This window comes from Symphalangus syndactylus, chromosome 5 (genome assembly GCF_028878055.3).
Source record: "Symphalangus syndactylus isolate Jambi chromosome 5, NHGRI_mSymSyn1-v2.1_pri, whole genome shotgun sequence".
Taxonomy (NCBI): Eukaryota; Metazoa; Chordata; class Mammalia; order Primates; family Hylobatidae; genus Symphalangus; species Symphalangus syndactylus.
Window position 1 is genome coordinate 29,504,632 of NC_072427.2, and position 18,886 is coordinate 29,523,517.

At 41.1% G+C, this 18,886-nt stretch overlaps 1 protein-coding gene across 14 annotated transcripts in view; it reads left to right on the plus strand.

Annotated features, from left to right (window-relative positions):
* SCAPER (S-phase cyclin A associated protein in the ER) overlaps nt 1-18,886 on the plus strand; it is a 581,035-nt gene that overhangs the window by 538,775 nt on the left and 23,374 nt on the right. For all 14 annotated transcript variants that reach the window (XM_055277642.2, XM_063638678.1, XM_055277646.2 and 11 more), the window contains 2 exons: nt 8,818-9,055; nt 14,117-14,266. In XM_055277642.2, the coding sequence (XP_055133617.2) occupies nt 8,818-9,055; nt 14,117-14,266 (388 nt within the window). The remainder of the gene's footprint in view (nt 1-8,817; nt 9,056-14,116; nt 14,267-18,886) is intronic.

The following is an 18,886-nucleotide window of genomic DNA, read 5'->3' on the forward strand; positions in this document are numbered from 1 at the left end:
GTGTCCTCTGGTCTTGCTCTTTCTTCAGCCTCTTCCAGGTTGTTGATCCCAAACAGCAAGACTGTCCATTCCGTTTTCATCATCTGTTACTTCTCGTCTCAGGAAGGTTCCCGTCTGAAGAGTTCCTCTTTAGCCAGGCACAGTGGCTCACAGCTGCAATCCCAACACTTTAAGAGGTGATATGGGAGGATCACCTGAGGCTAGGGGTTTGAGACCACCCTCGGCAACATAGCAAGACCTCATCTTACAAAAAATTAAAAACTTAACCAGGTGTAGTAGCACATGCCTGTAGTCCCAGCTACTTGGAAGGCTAAGATGGGAGGATTGCTTGAGCCTACGAGTTCAAGGTTATAGTGAGCTACAATTGTGCCACCACACTGCAGCCTGGGCAACGGAGCAAGACCCTGCCTCAAAAAAAAAAAAAAAAAAAAAGATTCCTCTTTGAGTTCACCTGAAACTCATACTCAGGTAACTGGAAATTCTCCCAGGTATCTGACCCTGTCCTACCTAATGTTCTCACTTTTTAATTTTCCCTATATTTTTAATGTTCTTTTTCTCCTTATTTTTTTTTTTTTTTTTTTTTTGACACAGAGTCTCACCCTGTCGCCCAGGCTGGAGTGCAGTGGCACATCTCCATTCACTGCAAGCTCCGCCTCCCAGGTTCACGCCATTCTCCTGCCTCAGCCTCCCATGTAGCTAGAACTACAGGCACCCTCCACCAAGCCCAGCTAATTTTTTGTATTTTTTTTTTTTAGTAAAGATGGGGTTTCACTGTGTTAGCCAGGATGGTCTTGATAACCTGACCTCGTGATCTGCCCACCTCGGCCTCCCAAAGTGCTGGGATTACAGGCGTGAGCCACCGTGCCCAGCCTTTTTTTTTTGAGACGGAGTCTCGCTTTGTTCCCCAGGCTACAGTGCAGTAACACAATCTCGGCTCACGGCAACCTCCACCTCCCGGGTTCAAAACATTCTCCTGCCTCAGCCTCCCTAGTAGCTGGGATTACAGGCACATGCCACCATGCCTGGCTAATTTTTGTATTTTTAGTAGAGACAGGGTTTCACCATGTTGGCCAGGCTGGTGTTGAACTCCTGACCTCAGGTGATCCGCCCACCTCAGCCTCCCAAAGTTCTGGGATTACAGGCATGAGCCACTACACCCAGCCTATTTTTGCTGTTCTCTAACCAAATGTCCTGACTGTCTTAGATTGCTTACACATACATACATTCCACCTTGACTTTTCTTTTACCCTCAGCTCTCCGTTAAGTCATCCCCATTTTCTTCAACAGAGCTCCAAATTAGATTTGCATTAAACAAGCTATTGTCCACACCTACTATATAAATAACATAAAAGGTTAGAGAGGGAGGGTGTGCTGTATGTGTGTGTGTCTGTGAGAGAGACAGACTGACTGTAATTTTTTTTTTTTTTTTTTTGAGATGGAGTCTCACTCTGTCGCCAGGCTAGAGTGTAGTGTCGTGATCTCAGCTCACTGCAACCTCCACCTCCTGAGTTCAAGCCATTCTCCTGCCTCAGCCTCCCGGGTAGCTGGGATTACAGGTGTGTGCCACCACACCCAGCTAATTTTTTTGTATTTTTAGTAGAGACAGGGTTTCACCATGTTGGCCAGGATGGTCTCAATCTCCTGACCTCATGATCCGCCCACCTCAGCCTCCCAAAGTGCTGGGATTACAGACGTGAGCCACCACGCCCAGCCGACTGACTGTAATTTTCAAAGTAGATTTACATCTGTTGTAACATCCCAGAATTGAACAGAATCTTAGACATCATCCAGGCTCATGCCCAGCTGAGTCTTAAGTGCCCTCTGCTACTACAGTGGATGTGACCTTCCACCTCTTCCAGGATGAAGAAGAATGTCATACCACACCAAACAGCCCACTTCACTTTTAGGTGTTCTCATTATTAGAATTTTTTTTTTCAGAGATAGGATCTCACTATGTTACCCAGGCTGGAGTGCAGTGAGGCGATGATAGCTCACCCAGCCTTGAACTCCTAGGCTCCAGCGATGCTCCTGCCTCAGCCTCCCAAGCAGCAGGACTATAGGCGTGTACCACCACCCCTAGCCCTAGAACCTTTTCCATAGATTTATTTCATATATGCTTTCTAGTAACATGTCTCCCCTGGGGTCATAAATAAATACTTCTTCAGTTTGAAGATAGCCTTTGGGTCCTTCAGTTCTGAGCTAAACTTCCCGATTCCTTCAAATATTCCTTGGGTGACATTATTTCCAGACACTTTTACCACAGGGATCACTTTACTTGGGAACTTTGATACTTTGTGTCCTGAATTAGCTACACCCAGTGCTGGACACAGTACTTCCAGAATAGTCATACAGTGCACTGGAGCAGAACTAACCCTTCCTTGTTGTGTACGTTGTACTCCTGTTAGTCAAAATTCACTTATATTCTTTGGTGATCAAGCAGTGCTGTTTTCTCATTTGAACTGGCAGGCACCTAATTTGCTAAGTCTTTTTTCCCACTTATTGTTGACAAACCGTATTCCATTCCCTGTTACTTACCCTCTTCCCATCTTAAGCATGTGGAATTGGTTTTTATAATCTAAAAATAAGACTTAAGTCATTTGTATATATTTCCTCCTTTTAGTCCTCATGTTTATTTGTAGGTAACCTTTGTTATTGATTACTTTCTCCTCCTTGAAGCTATCTTCGCTTTGCTTTTAGGGCACCATACTCTCCTGGTTTCCTTCTTACCCTACTGGTGACTATTTTTTAGTTTCCTTTGCTGGTTTCTTTTCATCTCTCCTGGTTCTAAACTTTGGGGTATCCCAAGGATCAATCCTCAGACTCTAGACTCACTAGAATAAGTTTCTAGTTTTAAATACCATCTTTGTGTTGATGGCTTCCAAATATCTCAAGCCCAGACTCCTCCTCTGAATTTGGGCTTGTATATTTATTCAGCCATTCAACACATATGTATTGAATAGCTACTGTATATGAGATACTGTTCTAAGTCCTGGGGATATATCTGTGAAACAAAAGAGACAAAAATCCCTATACTTGCGAAGCTTATTTCACACAACTTCCAATCCACTGTCACCACTGTGATGTAAAATAGGCATCTCACATTTAACCAGTTCAAAACTGAATCCCTGGTTTTCCTCCTGAGACATGCTCTCTTCACTTTCTTCCCCATTTCTGTAAATGGCAACCACAGTCTTCCAGTTAGGCCAAAAAGCATTGAGCCATTTTTTACTCCTCTTTCTCACACCCACATCCAATTTATCAGGAAATCTGTTGGCTTGCCCATCTGAATATTTTCAGAATCCAACCACTTCCCACATCCGTGGCTACCATCCTGATTCATATACCATTATCTCTCACGTAGATGATTAAAGCAGCCTCCTAGTTGGTCTTCCTGCTTCTGCCTTGGCTCTTCTAAAGAGTTTTCAACCCAGTAGCTGTAGTGCTCATTGTTCAAATGAAGTCGGAGTACATCACTTCTCTGCTCAAAACCTTACAATGGCTTCCCATGTCACTCAGTAAAAGTTTTATAATGGTTTCCAAGACTCTACCTGATGTTCTCTGCTCCCTCCCTGACCTCATCTCCTATTACTCTTCCACTTACTCAACCTGCTCTAGCCACACTGGCCTTCTTGCTGTTGCTTGAACATGTCATGCACACTCCTGGCTCCAAGCCTTGGGATCTTCTGCTCTTTTACCTGAAACACCCTTCCCCCAGGTGTCCACATGGCTTTCTTCCTCACTTTCTGTAGAATTTTGCTTAAATAATGCCTTAGAAATGGCTTCCCCAACCACCCTATGTAAAGTAGTTTCACACACATTCCTACTTCTTCATTTCCTAGCTATGTCCCGTGCTCCTCTATCACACCATACATTACATATTATATATTTGTTCGTTTATATCTTCCGGCACTAAAATGTAAGCTTTATGAGAAAAAGGTCATAGATTTTACTGCTGAACTCCAGTTCCTAGAATAGGGCTTGCCACGTAATTGGCCATCAGTGAATATTTGTTGAATGAATGAATCATGAATGACTAGGTTCTCTGGAGTAGGCATAATAAAGTTCCTACAACAGTATCTATATTTGAATCTCCAGAACCTGTGAATATTACCTTGCGTGGCTTAAGGGATCTTGCAAATATGATTAAGTTAAGGATCTTGAGATGGTGAGATTATCCTGGATAATTCAGGGGGGCCCAATGTAATCACAAGGGTCCTTATAAATAAAGATGGGAGGCAAGAAAGTCAGCGTTAGAAAGAGATTTGAAGATGCTCTGTTGCTGGCTCTGAAGCTGCAATAAGGGGCCATAAGCCAAGGAATTGAGGTATATTCTAGAAGGTGGAAAAGGCAAGGAAATGGATTCTCCCCTGGATCCTCCAAAAGGAACACAGCTCTTGTGACACCTTGATTTTAGCCTAGTGAGATCAGTTTTGAATTTCTGGCCTTCAGAACTGTAAAATATTAAATTTTTTATTGTTTTGAGCCACTAACTTGTGGTAATTATTCCAGCAGCAATAGGAAACTGATACACCCACCTGCCACTAATAGACTGTAACGCCTCTAGAACAGAGGCTTGGTCTTAACCTTTCACATCACAGGTGCTCAGAGTTCCCAGAGCACAGGTACTTTGGCTTTTTAGACAGAATACCTGACAGAACATCATGCCTGTTTGTGCTCACCTTAAACCCTGATGAATGATGTTGTTACTGGATACCGTTTGGCTTTCTCAGAATATCCCAGGACATAATATCCAAAAACTGGGATACTGCTGAGAAATAATTTACCTCTCCTTGAACAGTAAAGTTCTCATCCATCACGGGGGAAGACAATGACTTAGTCTCACCCACTCCAACACTGTGCACATCTTTGAGTGCAGGTCTATGGGTTTAAGGGCTAAAATGGGATGTTCTCACAAGATCCCTCAGGGATTCCAAAACAAAGCCAAACTCCAAGAAGCTAAGAGAACAATCTAGAAGACCACCTGCACTGAAGATCAGAGTGGATGTTACCAAGCTGGAAATCTGGGGACCATGGAAATGAGGGCAAACAAGCAGAAAAAAAGGGATTATAGAGTCTGGAACTGTCACAGCTGCTTTTTTAGGCCAACTAAGGCCCGGTGTATAAGTGGTTTATGAAGATGGAATGGATGGCACTTCATGCCCACACAAATCATGCTGTTTTTGCCCAGCTATACTCCCCTTTAAGGTAAAGTAGGGTTGTCAGGCATTGTGTAGTATTGATGAAAAACCAATTTTAGTTTTTCCTAATTGAATCTAGCTTTTGATAAACAGAAATGAACATCTCACTAAGATCTCTAGTCCTGGAGACCTAACAAAAACACCTTAAAATCTGGTAAAATTACAAATATCTCAGAATGTACTATACAAAATTGCAGATCTTATTTTTCACATCTTCTATGTATTTTTTAAAGAAAACTTCATTACCCCTGCCTGATATGAATAAAGCCTTTTACTTTTTTCTTATAAACATTTAGGCTTAAAGTGATTATAACTGACAGTTAAGACCAACAGAAGCCAGTGGCCTGTTCATGGACAAATTATCTGTACTTTAAGCTAAATCAAAAGTAAACATTCTCTATGGTCCCTTCAGGTCTACATTAGTCCTGTGGAAGCCAAATGGGACAGTCAAACCCTCCCCTTGTCCCCATATATTCTGTGGGCTGTCTTCAACGTGAATGGTCTTTTCCATGAAACACTATTTTATGCATTTTGAACCATTTCCACATCTAAGTTCTTAAATGCTTATTTAGCAGATTTTCCTCAATTACCGTTTTCATTTCATTAGGATAATATTTGCAAAAGACTGGGCTGTATTGTTTTATAATCCATCAGATTAGTGTTTTCCTAAATAATGGTACAGGAGAGGAGATGTTCTGATAACTTTCACTTTTTTTTTTTTTTTAAGATTTTTTACATGTATTCTTTGGAAGAGGAAATAGCAGTGAATTCTTGTCACTTAATAAATGCTCAGAAAGACTAAGTATTATAAAATGTTTTAAATGACAAAGCTATATTCCTGAATATCTGTATTAGAAATGCTGATATCAGTTTAAAAGCAACACAAGAGTAAAAGGAAAGTCACCATTCTGAATCACAGAGCAGTAAAACCGTTGTCACCAGCAGTGATGTCAGTCATCCTCAAGGTTCTGAAAACCTATTAGAAATTAGATTTAGGGAGAAATATCTTCTGACTTGTCACTGGTTCTAAAAGGCAATCAGTGTTAAACAAACACAGGCCCCTTTTTGGAACCTATATAATAAACTCAGACACATTAATCTCTACTCACGTCTCTAGTCAGGGTCTGACCCCTAACTCTTTTGGCTTTAATGGAAGGAAGTAAGGGCCAGCTGACATTAGCTAACAGAAGTTTGTGTAAAGGTTCAGATATACCTATAAGCAAATAAATATCATTTCTTAAACTTTTGTTTTTATTGAGTACTATGAGACAAAAATATCTCCCCTCGACAATACAAGATTGCATTATAGTCTCTGTATATCTTAACAGTATTTAATCACAAAATATGAGTTAAAAGAAGACATCGAGAGAAAAGAGGAGGTCAGCCTCTGTTTGACCTGGATGTTTTGGTCCATGGACAAAGCACTGACCCTAAACAGTCAAAAGCCCTGGGTGATATCCCTGCTTTTGCCACTAAAAATTTGTATGACCTAAAACACTTCACCTTATTTCTGTAGGTCTCACTTGCTTCATGTGCACAATGAGAGGATGAATAACTTCTCTACCAACTATGAAAACCCAGTAAGAATGAGATAAGATGAAATATATGAACGTACTTGGCAGATCCTGCCATATAAATGAGATGACAGTGTTTCATAAGAGAGCTTCTTTCTTGGGTAGAGAACAAGGTATATGAAGATGTCATATCATTTGGCTGTATTCTTAGAAATAGTGCACATTCAAGAAATGAATGTGTACCGTGGTTATGAATAAAACTGCTTTGATGCAACTAGCAAAGTAAAATGAATAAAATGATCTCTTTGGAAAAACTAAGTTATGAATTGAGAAAACTAGACAAGATACTAGAAATTTGCCAGTCAGCACCTCTCAATTCTCATTTAATTAGTGACACCTCTTGAGTGCTTCTGGGAAAGATAATGAAGTAAGCATAGTTCTTCAAGGACTGCCTCCCATCCTGGGTTCCAGCTGAAAGGAATGACAAATGACAACGTATATATGTGTGTGTGTGTGTGTGTGTGTGTGTGTGTGTGTGTGTATATGTGTGTGTATATATGTATATATATGTGTGTGTATATATGTGTGTGTGTGTGTATATATATATAAATACACACACATACCTATACACACACTAACCCAGATTTTTAACACTAACTCATAGTGTTAAAAAATAGGGAAAAGTATTATGCCATGCCAGAAACATAAAAGCACTCCTGCTCAGTATTGTGTAGATCGTGCCACATTAAAGGAAGACATTGAGTAGAAACTTGTAACTTGCCTCCCTGAGAAAAATCAGAGTGTCATGAAGAAAGAGCAATAAGATACCTGAGGTTTTGTGCAGTGGTTACAAGTGGCTATAGCAACTCCAAACCTTACATCTCAGATTCAAACCCAGTAGAGGAAAAAGTGATGACTTCTTCCCAAGCGTCTCAGCAAAAGTATCTCCCTCTATCCCATTAGCTCTGATTGTGACATGTGGCATCCCTGAGTGATGCTCAACAGCCAGAGAAATGTGTGGCTTACCTTAGGCCTGGGCACCCTTGAGCCAGAGTAAATAGGGAGGGAGGTCTATGTGAAGCATATTGGCTATGAGTTAAGGAGAGGTGATTCCTTAGAAATCTTTGTACAGTTTCTGTTTAAAGGAGTGAATGCTTGGCAGCCATGTTTACTATAACTGCCTGCTCTTGGTCACTAGATGCTTCACATATACCTTAATTCAGAATTGCCTGGCTAGCTCAGTTGGTAGAGGCATGGGACTCTTAATCCCAGAGTCAGTGGGTTCAAGCCCTACATTGGGTGGTTCTAGTTTTTTTTTTAACACCTGTGAAAGGAAGGGAAAAATTAAAAATAAATAAAAGAAAAAAATAAAAAATACCTTAGTTCAAGGATGCGGTAGATTTAGCATACCCCTGTTGCTTTACTATTGATTTTAGGAATTCATTTCCGACTGCCATTGTCTCTTCTTGCTCTTCTGTAACATTACCTGCCACGGTAGCTAAGCTGACTTCATCTGATTTGTGTAGACCTAATCCAGTACTTGCTTGTTCTTGGAACTGTGGCTTCTACAACCTGTCCTGCCTGTACTCCTCAATGTTGGAAAAGGGGCTTCAATAGCAGCTGAAGAATCTCCCTACCACAGTATACCAACACATTACTGGGTTTTTGAGGCCTCATGCTTTCCTAATAGCTGCCTCCCCTAACAAGAGTGCCTTTATATATCCAGAAAGGAAGCTAGGAGTGTTTTTGGCCTCTGAGTCCCAAAAGCTTTCACAGACTCTGTCCACTTTGCCCAGACCCAGGATACTAAACAAAGTGAGGCTACGTAGGCTATAAAGTGTGGGAAGGGTGGTTGGCAACCTCAGCACTGGCTGCAGAGTGCTCAGTTGACACTGCTGCAGCAGCCTGGTCTTCTAGGAGAAGAAGAAGCCACAGTGCAGTTGGTGGGGAGGGCTGCATTTATTCCTTGAAGTTTCTTGTTACCATATTATACAACTCAGATGGTTTGTTTTTAACCGTCTGCTTGTCTTGTTTCATTTAACCTATACAAATTGCTAACATCCTTTAAGTAGTTTTTCTCAAAGAATTGAACGTTTCTTTGTCAGGTCATACAGCATATTTGACAATAATCGCCAGGATCCCACAGGGCTGACAGCTGCTCTTCAGGCAACCGACCTGGCTGGAGTTCTTCATATGCTCTACTGCGTCCTCTTCCATGGCACCATCTTGGACCCCAGCACTGCCAGTCCCAAGGAGAATTACACTCAAAATACCATCCAAGTGGCCATTCAGAGTTTACGTTTCTTCAACAGCTTTGCAGCTCTTCATCTGCCTGCTTTTCAGGTACCAAGTATTGGTTTATATCAATGTTAACCAATCAAGAGTTAATATTTTAGTGTAGACAGGATGTCAGATTCTTCTCCTGAATTGGGGCATAAGGAATAAACTACAATAAATGGAATTATAATATATATTATAATTTATTAAACTACTATTTTCTGGGAACTGTATTAGATGCTCTATAACATCTAGCATTCTCATTTATTCTCATAGCTACCATGCAAAGTATTATTATACCCATTTTACAGATAGAGAAGCTGACAGTTAAGTAATTTGCCCAAGGTTACATGTTTGTGAACCAGGACTAGTAACTATGACTCCCCCACCCCAAAGCCTATGTTCATCCTTTGCCATGCTGCTATTTATAAATCTTTTGTCTGGTATTCTTTAGATCAGGACATTATCATCTCATCAACTTTTAAATATTAAGGAAAGTAATGGTTTCTTATGTAAATAGAACCAAAATTAGATAAATTGATTGATATGACTTTCTACGGATGGTTTAGCTGATTTTGTATCCAATGTAAAGTGTATAACTAGCTTTACAGGGATTTGCATCTTTAGCTATTAAGTTTTTATAGCTAAAGAAAGAAGAATTGCTTTATGCTCTAACACCAGACTGTCAGCCTGGAAACAGATTTTTTTTTCATGTAGGAAATTTAATTTTCAAAAACACTGAACCTTTGGAACAGAGCAAGCCCCAAGGAATAGACTTTCTCTTTCAGTTTATTAACTGTCAAGTGATTTCATTAAAAAAGGAACAAACTTGGCAGATGATGAACCCATAATTTAGATGAATTGCTTTGCTCAGAGGGAAAAAGGTTACAGAGATACAAATGTATGAAAATACTGGACTTTGCCATTCTGAGATGGGAGGAATAGTTCTATATTGTAGCTGATGACAAATGTGCAGTTCTTTAATTTATGTCTTCCTGTCATTTTGTTCAAAAAAGGAAATTTGTGACTAAGTTGTATCATTGGATCTAGTATCTTTCAACTTTATAGAATTAGTTTATCTGTCACAAGAACAGAAATCCCTTCCTTTGGGTTAATGCTTTTCTGTCTCCAGAGCAGTTGAACTAGCCTTAGGTGGTAACTGACTGCACAATACCTAGAGTTCTGGGAGGTTACAGCCACACATAAATGAGAGATATCTGCTCCAAAAAATGTCAGTGGTTCTTGCCTCAGGGTTGAACATAACATCTGTGTTTTATGAAGACCTAAGCCCACCGTATTCTGTCTGGAAACAGTTTGGAAATCAGGGAACCTTAACTTTACATGCTGAGGATATGGAGTCCACCAGTCTACCCATCAGCTGGGTCGAAAGGGAGTGATTTCTTTTGTTAACGGATTATGGAATAGCAAATATCTAAAAACTGTCTCTTAGCTTCCTGTTCACGGGTCTTCTTGATCAACATTTATACTGCTACAGGGGACTCCATATCATAAACAAGCATCTAGGATAAGTCAGCTGTTCGGTCAGTCACTCTGTCACGGAGCCCTAGGTCCCTGCTCCCTGCCCCTCTCCTCCTGTGAACTTGTGGCCTGTGCAGGCTCACTCACAAAGGAGCACCACTGAACTTCACCAGACCTGCTCCCTAGTGGCCTTTAAGCCTAAAGGGCTTAATATTGGGTGATAGTGTCAAGTGATTTCATTAAAAAAGGAAAAAGGAAAAGAAAAAATCAAAAAGAAAAATCAAAAGCCTATTTCTGGAATCATTTGTGCCCAACTAAGATAAAAAACATTTCTCCTTTCCAGATCCTTGCTATATCCAACTTGAAACATCCCTTACTTGAGCCCCTTTTGCTGAAAACAGCAGGAATAAAACCAGAGTGGTTCAAGCGGGTTCAACTATTCTCAAAATCAGTGTCTCTAGGGATAAAAAGAAATGAAATAACAAAATAAATAAAAAATAAATATAAAACAATTATTCTCAAAATCAAATGCCCTGGCTCTCATTTGGAATGCCCTTTCTTGACTGGTTCTCACAATTCTCCAGTACCTTTTCTTCCTTCTTCTCACGCAACTCTATATTTCCTTCTCAGTTCTTTCCTTCCTGTTTTTTCTTTTTTGTCTCTCTCCTGTCTCTCCTCTCTTCTTTTATCAGTCTTGCCTTTACTCTTTCTTATTCTCTTCCTAGCTGTAGTTTCCAGGTACCCTTTATCCTTCATGTTTCTTTCTGACTCTTCATCAGCATGTGAGGGGACCTAAATGCCCAGAATTTCTAGCATCGGGGCCTTTAATATACCAATGACAATGTATTTTTTCTTAATTACTTTTATGCATTGAAAAACAAACAGATTAACTTATTGGGGGAAACAATTATTTCTGATCACAGATTCTAGGAGTTCAGAATTCAGATGGGGCTTATCACAGTGGAAATGGTTTGACTCTGCTCTGTGACGTCATGGCTACAGCTAGGAGCTAAAGTCATCTGGAGGCTCTTTACTGTCATGTTTGATGCCTGGGATGACTCAAAGACAAGATTCACCTAGGACTGGTGGCCAGAGCATCTACTACTGCTTCTCCATGTGACTTGGACTTTTTAAAACACTATGGTGTCTCGATTCTGAATGGGAGTGTCCTAAGAGGAAGCTTCCAGAAAGCAAGTGTTCCAAGAGAAACCAACAGAAGCTACAGGACTTTTTATGACTTAGCCTCAGAAGTCATATACTTACCTATCAACCATACTTTATTGGTTGAGTCAGTCATAAGCCTTCCATATTCAAGGGAAGGGAAACAGGCTTCACCAGCTAAAGCAACACGTCTGTCTACGTAGACACCATTGATGTAGATGGGCGTGATCAAGAATATAATGCTTCAGTAAATTAAATACATAGTATTTGTACTGTATAGCAATGGATGAGTTTTCCAGGAAAGTACTATTTTTGTGATAGTTATGGTCAGAGAAACTCATGTTCTAGTTCATCAAAACAACTTACATGTCAAAAGTGAGATTTTAGGAACTATTTATATAAAGAACAGGAAAAGAGATTTTAAGTGGAAAGAAGGAAGGTGTACATCTCAGCCTGATCTGACCTCAGAAAAATCTGAGAGACAATTTATGAATTGCCTGGGAGGCTCAAAGGAATTGAAGAAAAAAACTGAAGTGAGATAAATTGTCTGACCTGCTGAAGAGTTAGACAAGATGATATAAGACATGTTGATGATTTGGGTTCGAATGCATCACAAGAATACAGAGCTGTTACAGGGAGGCATCCTCATTAGACCCCTGAATCTGGAGTCAGAATGACATGACTTTGAGCCATCACGTTACCTCTTCAAATTGTATGACCTTAGACAAGTCATTTGAACACTTAAGACTCTATTGCCTCATCTGTAAAATGGAGATTAAGAACACCTATCTCACAAGACTATGTGAGGATTAAATATGATTGCATAAAAGTGCTGTGCTCGCTAGCACATAGTAGGCCCCCAGAAAATGTGAACTGACTCAGTTTCTGAAAAGAAGAATTTACCTAAACAGACATGCTGAGTCAGAAGGTTGGAAACTGAATGCAGCATTCCCAGTGCTCCTTCACCCTTCTTCAAAGCCACAAACCTGTGTGCTTATTTTGTGTGAGAACCCATCATGTAATAGTACAAAAGACTATCCATCAGAGTATTTTCCTAGCTGGTTCCATTTCATTGTATACCAATAAGGCTGTCAAAATATTTTTCCCTCTTCAGCAAAGAGTCTGATTTCACTCTGAATTCATATTGGCACGGGTGACCTTGAGACTGGAGATATTGTATATTGCATTCAGTTTGACAGTTTTTACAATCGAAGGTGGTCTCAGGAAACAAATCAATGTACTGACTTGGCAATTAATTCTGGCTAAAAAGGAAATATAGTTTACTTGAAAAATTGGTTTAATTTTTATATTCAAACTTATATGCCCCTTGACCTGCTCTTATCAGTGAAGGTTAAACAGAGGGCACTAGGTCACAGCATGCTGGACGTGACTAATTAAATAAAGGCTGAGCTGAGAAGGTGTCACTACTTGATTTAAAGGAGCAAAGCCCTTCTGAAGTCTCTTTGGGGCTTGAAAAACATTTTTTTGTTTTGGGACTGTGAAACAGACAAAAGGCACTCTTAAAATTTAGCAGTAATTTTGTTTCAGGAATGCTCACTAAAATGGCTCTGTTTTACCCACTGTTAAGTAAAGTGAATTCATTGAAACTTCTAAGCTGCTATGTATCCAACCTGGTTCAAGCCCACTAAGACCTCAAATCAAGAGATGAGTTTAAAACGCTGCCTTTTCCCACAGGCCAGCAGTGGTGCTTCATTCCAGTGTGGGCTGCAAGTATATTCTGTGGGCTTCGCCTCTCCCCTTTGCCCTCCTGTCGCTCTGTCTGTTTGACATGTTTATTAAATAGAAGCTGCAGGCTGCACAGACAGACTCAGACTCTCTTCTTGAGTTGCCCACCGCCGACAGCCCTTTGCCTGTCTGGAGAAAGGATCCCAGAAGTCCCATAGCTGAGGGGTTTCATGGTTTTAGGGAGAATTTTTTGTTTGTTTTTTTACATTCTTTTGGGAGCCTTTGGTTTATAGAGCTACTTATTTGAATAACAACTGTTGTTATTTATATTTTTTGTTTAAACATAAATATTAGAAATATATGTTTAACTCTGTGTACAAGAAAATATTTTCTCCTTCAGAAAAAAAAAAGTGTTGGAATTTAGCTATGTGGTAGATTTACAGGTGAATTTTAGGTTTTTTATGCTTTTCCAGATTTTCTACAGTAAGAATATTTGTATATGAGAAAAATTAAGTTATTAAAAATACAATAAATAACTGTGCTTTAGGTAGATAATGTCTTGATCCACGTGGTACAGGCATTTGGTCTACTACTGTCCCTTTTCAGGTTAAACATTGCATTTATTATGGTCGTTTATTAGAACAAGAACCCCTAAACTAAAGTGTTAAGCATAGTACTGTAGAAATTGTCATGTTTTTCCAGCACCGTGGCAGAAAGTGCACAGGGCCAGTCTTGCTTTGTGATTTGCAGCCCTGGCTCTCCCTGGGCTGAGGGCTTCTAACTGCTCCTTGTCTTTGTCAGTCTATTGTAGGGGCAGAGGGCTTGTCCCTTGCATTCCGGCACATGGCCAGTTCCCTGCTGGGCCACTGCAGCCAAGTCTCCTGTGAAAGCCTCCTTCATGAGGTCATCGTCTGTGTGGGCTACTTCACTGTCAACCACCCAGATAACCAGGTAAGAGGCCCTGGAAAGTTCCTTAGAATGCTCCCCCGGTGCTGAGAGTGTGAGGTATTAGAATGAGAAAAGGCAGGCTACTAGTGGGCTGGAACCCAAATGTCCTCTGTAAAGCCCTTTAACCAGACCCCAGCAATATGCCTCTAGCTCCTTCTCTTCAAATAGATTTTTTTTTCTTTTGGAGACAGAGGCTCGCTCTGTCACCCAGGCTGGAATGCAGTGGTACAATCTCGGCTCACTGCAACCTCCGCCTCCCAGGTTCAAGTGATTCTCATACCTCAGCCTCCCAAGTAGCTGGGATTACAGGCTCCTACCACCACACCTGGCTAATTTTTTGTATTTTTAGTAGAGATGGGGTTTTGCCACATTGGCCAGGCTGGTCTTGAACTCCTGACCTCAGGTGATCCACCTGCTCTTGGCCTCCCAAAGTGCTGAGATTACAGGCATGAGCCACCACACCTGGCCCTCTTCAAATAGATTTGATAAGAATTAGATTAGCACTAGGGCCTCCTCTTAGAGCTATAAAAATAAAATATTTTTAATAAAATATTCTTAAGCCACAGAGAAGCATGTACTCTCTTACCATGTAGATTCTTTACTATCTACTTCCTTACCACATGGAGTCTGCTGCTCTAGCTATCAGGGTTTTTGTTTTGATAAGGTAGTTTACATCTTCCAAGTTGGGTCACTTTTCATATAGTATTAGAGTCTGGTGCTCTATGAAACTGCTCTTGGCTCCTGGCTTCTGCCTAGGTGCTTAGAGTCTTCCTTTGTGTTGGTGAGAGGCTGAGAGGGTAGGACTCTCCCGCTTAGGTCACTCAGAGTAGTTTTGCTTTAAACTGCTTTAATTATTTGGTTTCTGAGCAAGATTTCATAGATTTAAAAGAAAAAAAGATTTCATAGATTTCATTTGTAAATAGGTTTCTGCTTTTTTTTTTTTTTTTTTAGACAAGTTCTTGCCCTGTCATTCAGGCTGGAGTACAGTGGCATGATCATGGCTCACTGCAGCCTTGACCCCCAGGGCTCAAGCGATCCTCCCATCTCAGCCTCCTGAGTAGCTGGGTCCACCGGCGGGTACCATCACACCCAGCTAATTTTTGTAGAGACGGGGCTTTACCACGTTGCCTAGGCTGGTCTTGAACTCCTGGGCTCAAGCAATCCTCCCGCCTTGGCCTCCCAAAGTGCTGTGATTACAGGTGTGAGCCACCACACCTGGCCTGCTTTCTGCTTTTTTAAGATGTTGGAAAATGTTATCGATTTTTTACTAATAATAAAGTACCTTATTTCTCTTTATCTTTGAAACCAGGATTATGGCATAACTAGCATATCAAATAGTAATTCCTGACAACCTTATTTATCTAAAGCCCCCTACTTGGCCGGGCGCAGTGGCTCACACCTATAATCCCTGCACTTTGGGAAGCCGAGGCAGGTGGATCACCTGAGGTAGGGAGTTCGAGACCACATACTCACCAACATGGAGAAACCCCATCTCTACTAAAAATACAAAATTAACCGGGCATGGTGGCGTGTGCCTGTAATCCCAGCTACTCGGGAGGCTGAGGCAGGAGAATCACTTGAACCCAGGAGGCAGAGGTTGTGATGAGCCAAGATCGCGCCATTGCACTCCAGCCTGGGAAACGAGCGAAACTCCCTCAAAAAAAAAAAAAGCCTACTCAGCCAACCTTAACTGTATAGATTGTAGCTAAGAAAAAAAAAAGCCTCTGAACAACCCCTTAACTCTTACTCTAAACTTTCATTTTTTTTCGAGACAGAGTCTTGCTCTGTCACCCAGGCTAGAGTGCAGTGGCGTGATCTCGGCTCGCTGCAACCTCTGCCTCCCAGTTCAAGTGATTCTCCTGTCTCAGCCTCCTGAGTAGCTGGGATTACAGGCACCCACCACCATACCCAGCTAATTTTTGTATTTTTAGTAGAGACAGGGTTTCACTATCTTGTCCAGGCTGGTCTCAAACTCCTGACCTCGTGATCCACCCACCTTGGCCTCCCAAAGTACTGGGATTACAGGTGTGAGCTACCGCGCCTAGCCTTACTCTAAACTTTCTAATTTTTATTGTAGGCAAATCTCTAACAAGTGTGTTTGCAAGGTTTATCTAGCCTGCAGCAAACTAGATCTGGGCAGGAATAAAAGAGATGGTTGTGGTGGCAGAGCCAAGTACAAGGTGAGAAGCTGCACAATGAGAGCTGAAATTGCTTTCCTGAGAAGGAGAAAAAAGAAAAAAAAAATAAGGCAGGCCCAAGAACTCAGAAGTCACAGCCATCTGGGTTCAAAGGGACACTAAGCCCTGCTCTGTATTTCCTAGATGATTGTTGATGCCTCTAATACCTCAAGTAAGCATGGAGGCAAAGTGTATGTTCAGTGCATTCCCTGAACTGCACTGCAGGAATAAGCAGTCTGTTTTAGAAAGATTCCCGTGGCTAAAATATAGACAGTTTGGATCCTTACCAGAATATTATACACAGAAAAGTTCCCCTTTTACAGACCCTGTCGCCAGGAGAGTAAATGGCAGCTTTTTCTCCCCTCCTACCTCTACAGCACAGATAGTGTCCTTCCCTTTCAAACACTCCCTGATGGGGATGCTGTGTCCTCTCTGTGGACCAGGCCTAGTAGGTTCACAGATCTCTTACAAACTGCTCAGAGGAAGGAAAGTTGAGGGAAATCATCCATGTAGATTTTTTTTTTCTTCATGTGCATCCATTCAACCTATTAAATTGCTTTTTATTTTATCTTAAAAGTTGATTTTATTTTTCTGATTTTAGTTATTGTGAAAAAGGGCAGCCATCTCAGTAGCTCACGCCTGTAATCCCAGCACTTTGGGAGGCCGAGACGAGTGGATCACTTGAGGTCAGGAGTTCGAGACCAGCCTGGCCAACATTATGAAACCCTGTCTCTACTAAAAATACAAAAATTAGCTGGGCATGGTGGCAGGCACCTGAAATCCCAGCTACTCAGGAGGCTGAGACAGGAGAATTGCTTGAACGTGGGAGGTGGAGGTTGCAGTGAGCCAAAATCGCGCCACTGCACTCCAGCCTGGGAGACAGAGCGAGACTCTGTCTCAAAAAAAAAAAAAAAAAAAAAGAAAGAAAGAAAACGGAAAGAAAGAAAGAAAAAGAAAAAGACAGGGCAAGTATAAAGAAAAAAATGGAATCACAGTTATTCCTGATCTCACTATCTGAGATAGCCACTGTTAACATTTTGGCAGATTCCCTTCCAGCCTCTTTTCTATGAGTAATTTTACATGGCTGAGTTCATACTGTACAAATGCTCGTGTCCTGCTTTATGCACTTAACATTATATCAGAATCTTCGTTAAGTATTTTTAACGGCTGTATGGCTTTATCTTGTATGGACATTCATGGTTTCCCTAAAAATGTCTTGTTTTATACTTAAATTGTTTATCATATATCAAGACACTGCCTGCTGCCTTTGAAAGAGGTGAGTAATTTGTATATGTGATAATATCTTGCTGTGTGCACTTCTGCAGGACAAAGTTCAGCTCTTTCAGTGTGTCTCGTATTAAGGATGGTTTAAAACTTTTTGCTTAAACGAACTCTGTTATGATAAACTTACTGAACTCAGAATTTCATGGGATTTCAGACAGTTTTTCTGCTGATGCTGGACCACAGACTAATCCTCTCCTTTAGATAAAACACACAATTTTGGCATCTCTGGGCTCTGAGTTAAGGAGTATCAGGGATGGGGGACTCATATTTGGAGATGGCATGTAAGACCTGACTTGGACATGGTGGGAAAGTGATGACTGGGCACGCTGGGATGGGAAAAAAAGCAGATGAAATGGGTGGAGAGAGCACTGGTCAATACAAGGAGGAGGAACAGACTGAGACCCTGTCACTTGTCAGTTGGAGAAGAAGAGGATACAGTGGGGTTTGAAGATCCTTGGTGAGAGATAAGCTCACGCTGAGGAAGAAATTAGAAAAGTGAAAAAAGCCAGACCCTGTGTTTCAACACCTTGCCTCCCAGAAGGATTGAATACTAAACTGGACATCCACTTCTGATTTGAGGGAAGATTACAGAGGTCAGTTTAGATCTGGGGCAGTTGCTGAAATGCAACAATCTATGAGAAGAAAGAACAAGATTTAAAAAAAAAAAGTAGAGAAGTAAGAAGCTTATAGAAAAGATAGTAATTGTAAGAAGCTGAGACACTGCACATTATGGAGATGATATTTCTAAGCATAATATTTATGTTAGAAATATTTATTTATTTATTTATTTATTTATTTATTTATTGAGACAGAGTTTCGCTCTTGTTGCCCAGGCTGGAGTGCAATGGCATCATGTTGGCTCACCACAACCTCCGCCTCCCGGGTTCAAGTGATTCTCCTGCCTCAGCCTCTTGAGTAGCTGGGATTACAGGTGTGCACCACCACACCCGGCTAATTTTGTATTTTTAGTAGAGACGGGGTTTCTCCATGTTGGTCAATCTGATCTCGAACTCCTGACCTCAGGTGATCTGCCCACCTTGGCCTCCCAAAGTGCCGGGATTACAGGCATGAGCCACCACGCCTGGCCGTGTATTAGAAATATTATAAGGTAGAGGCCAGGCGTGGTGGCTCACGCCTGTAATCGCAGCACTTTGAGAGGCCA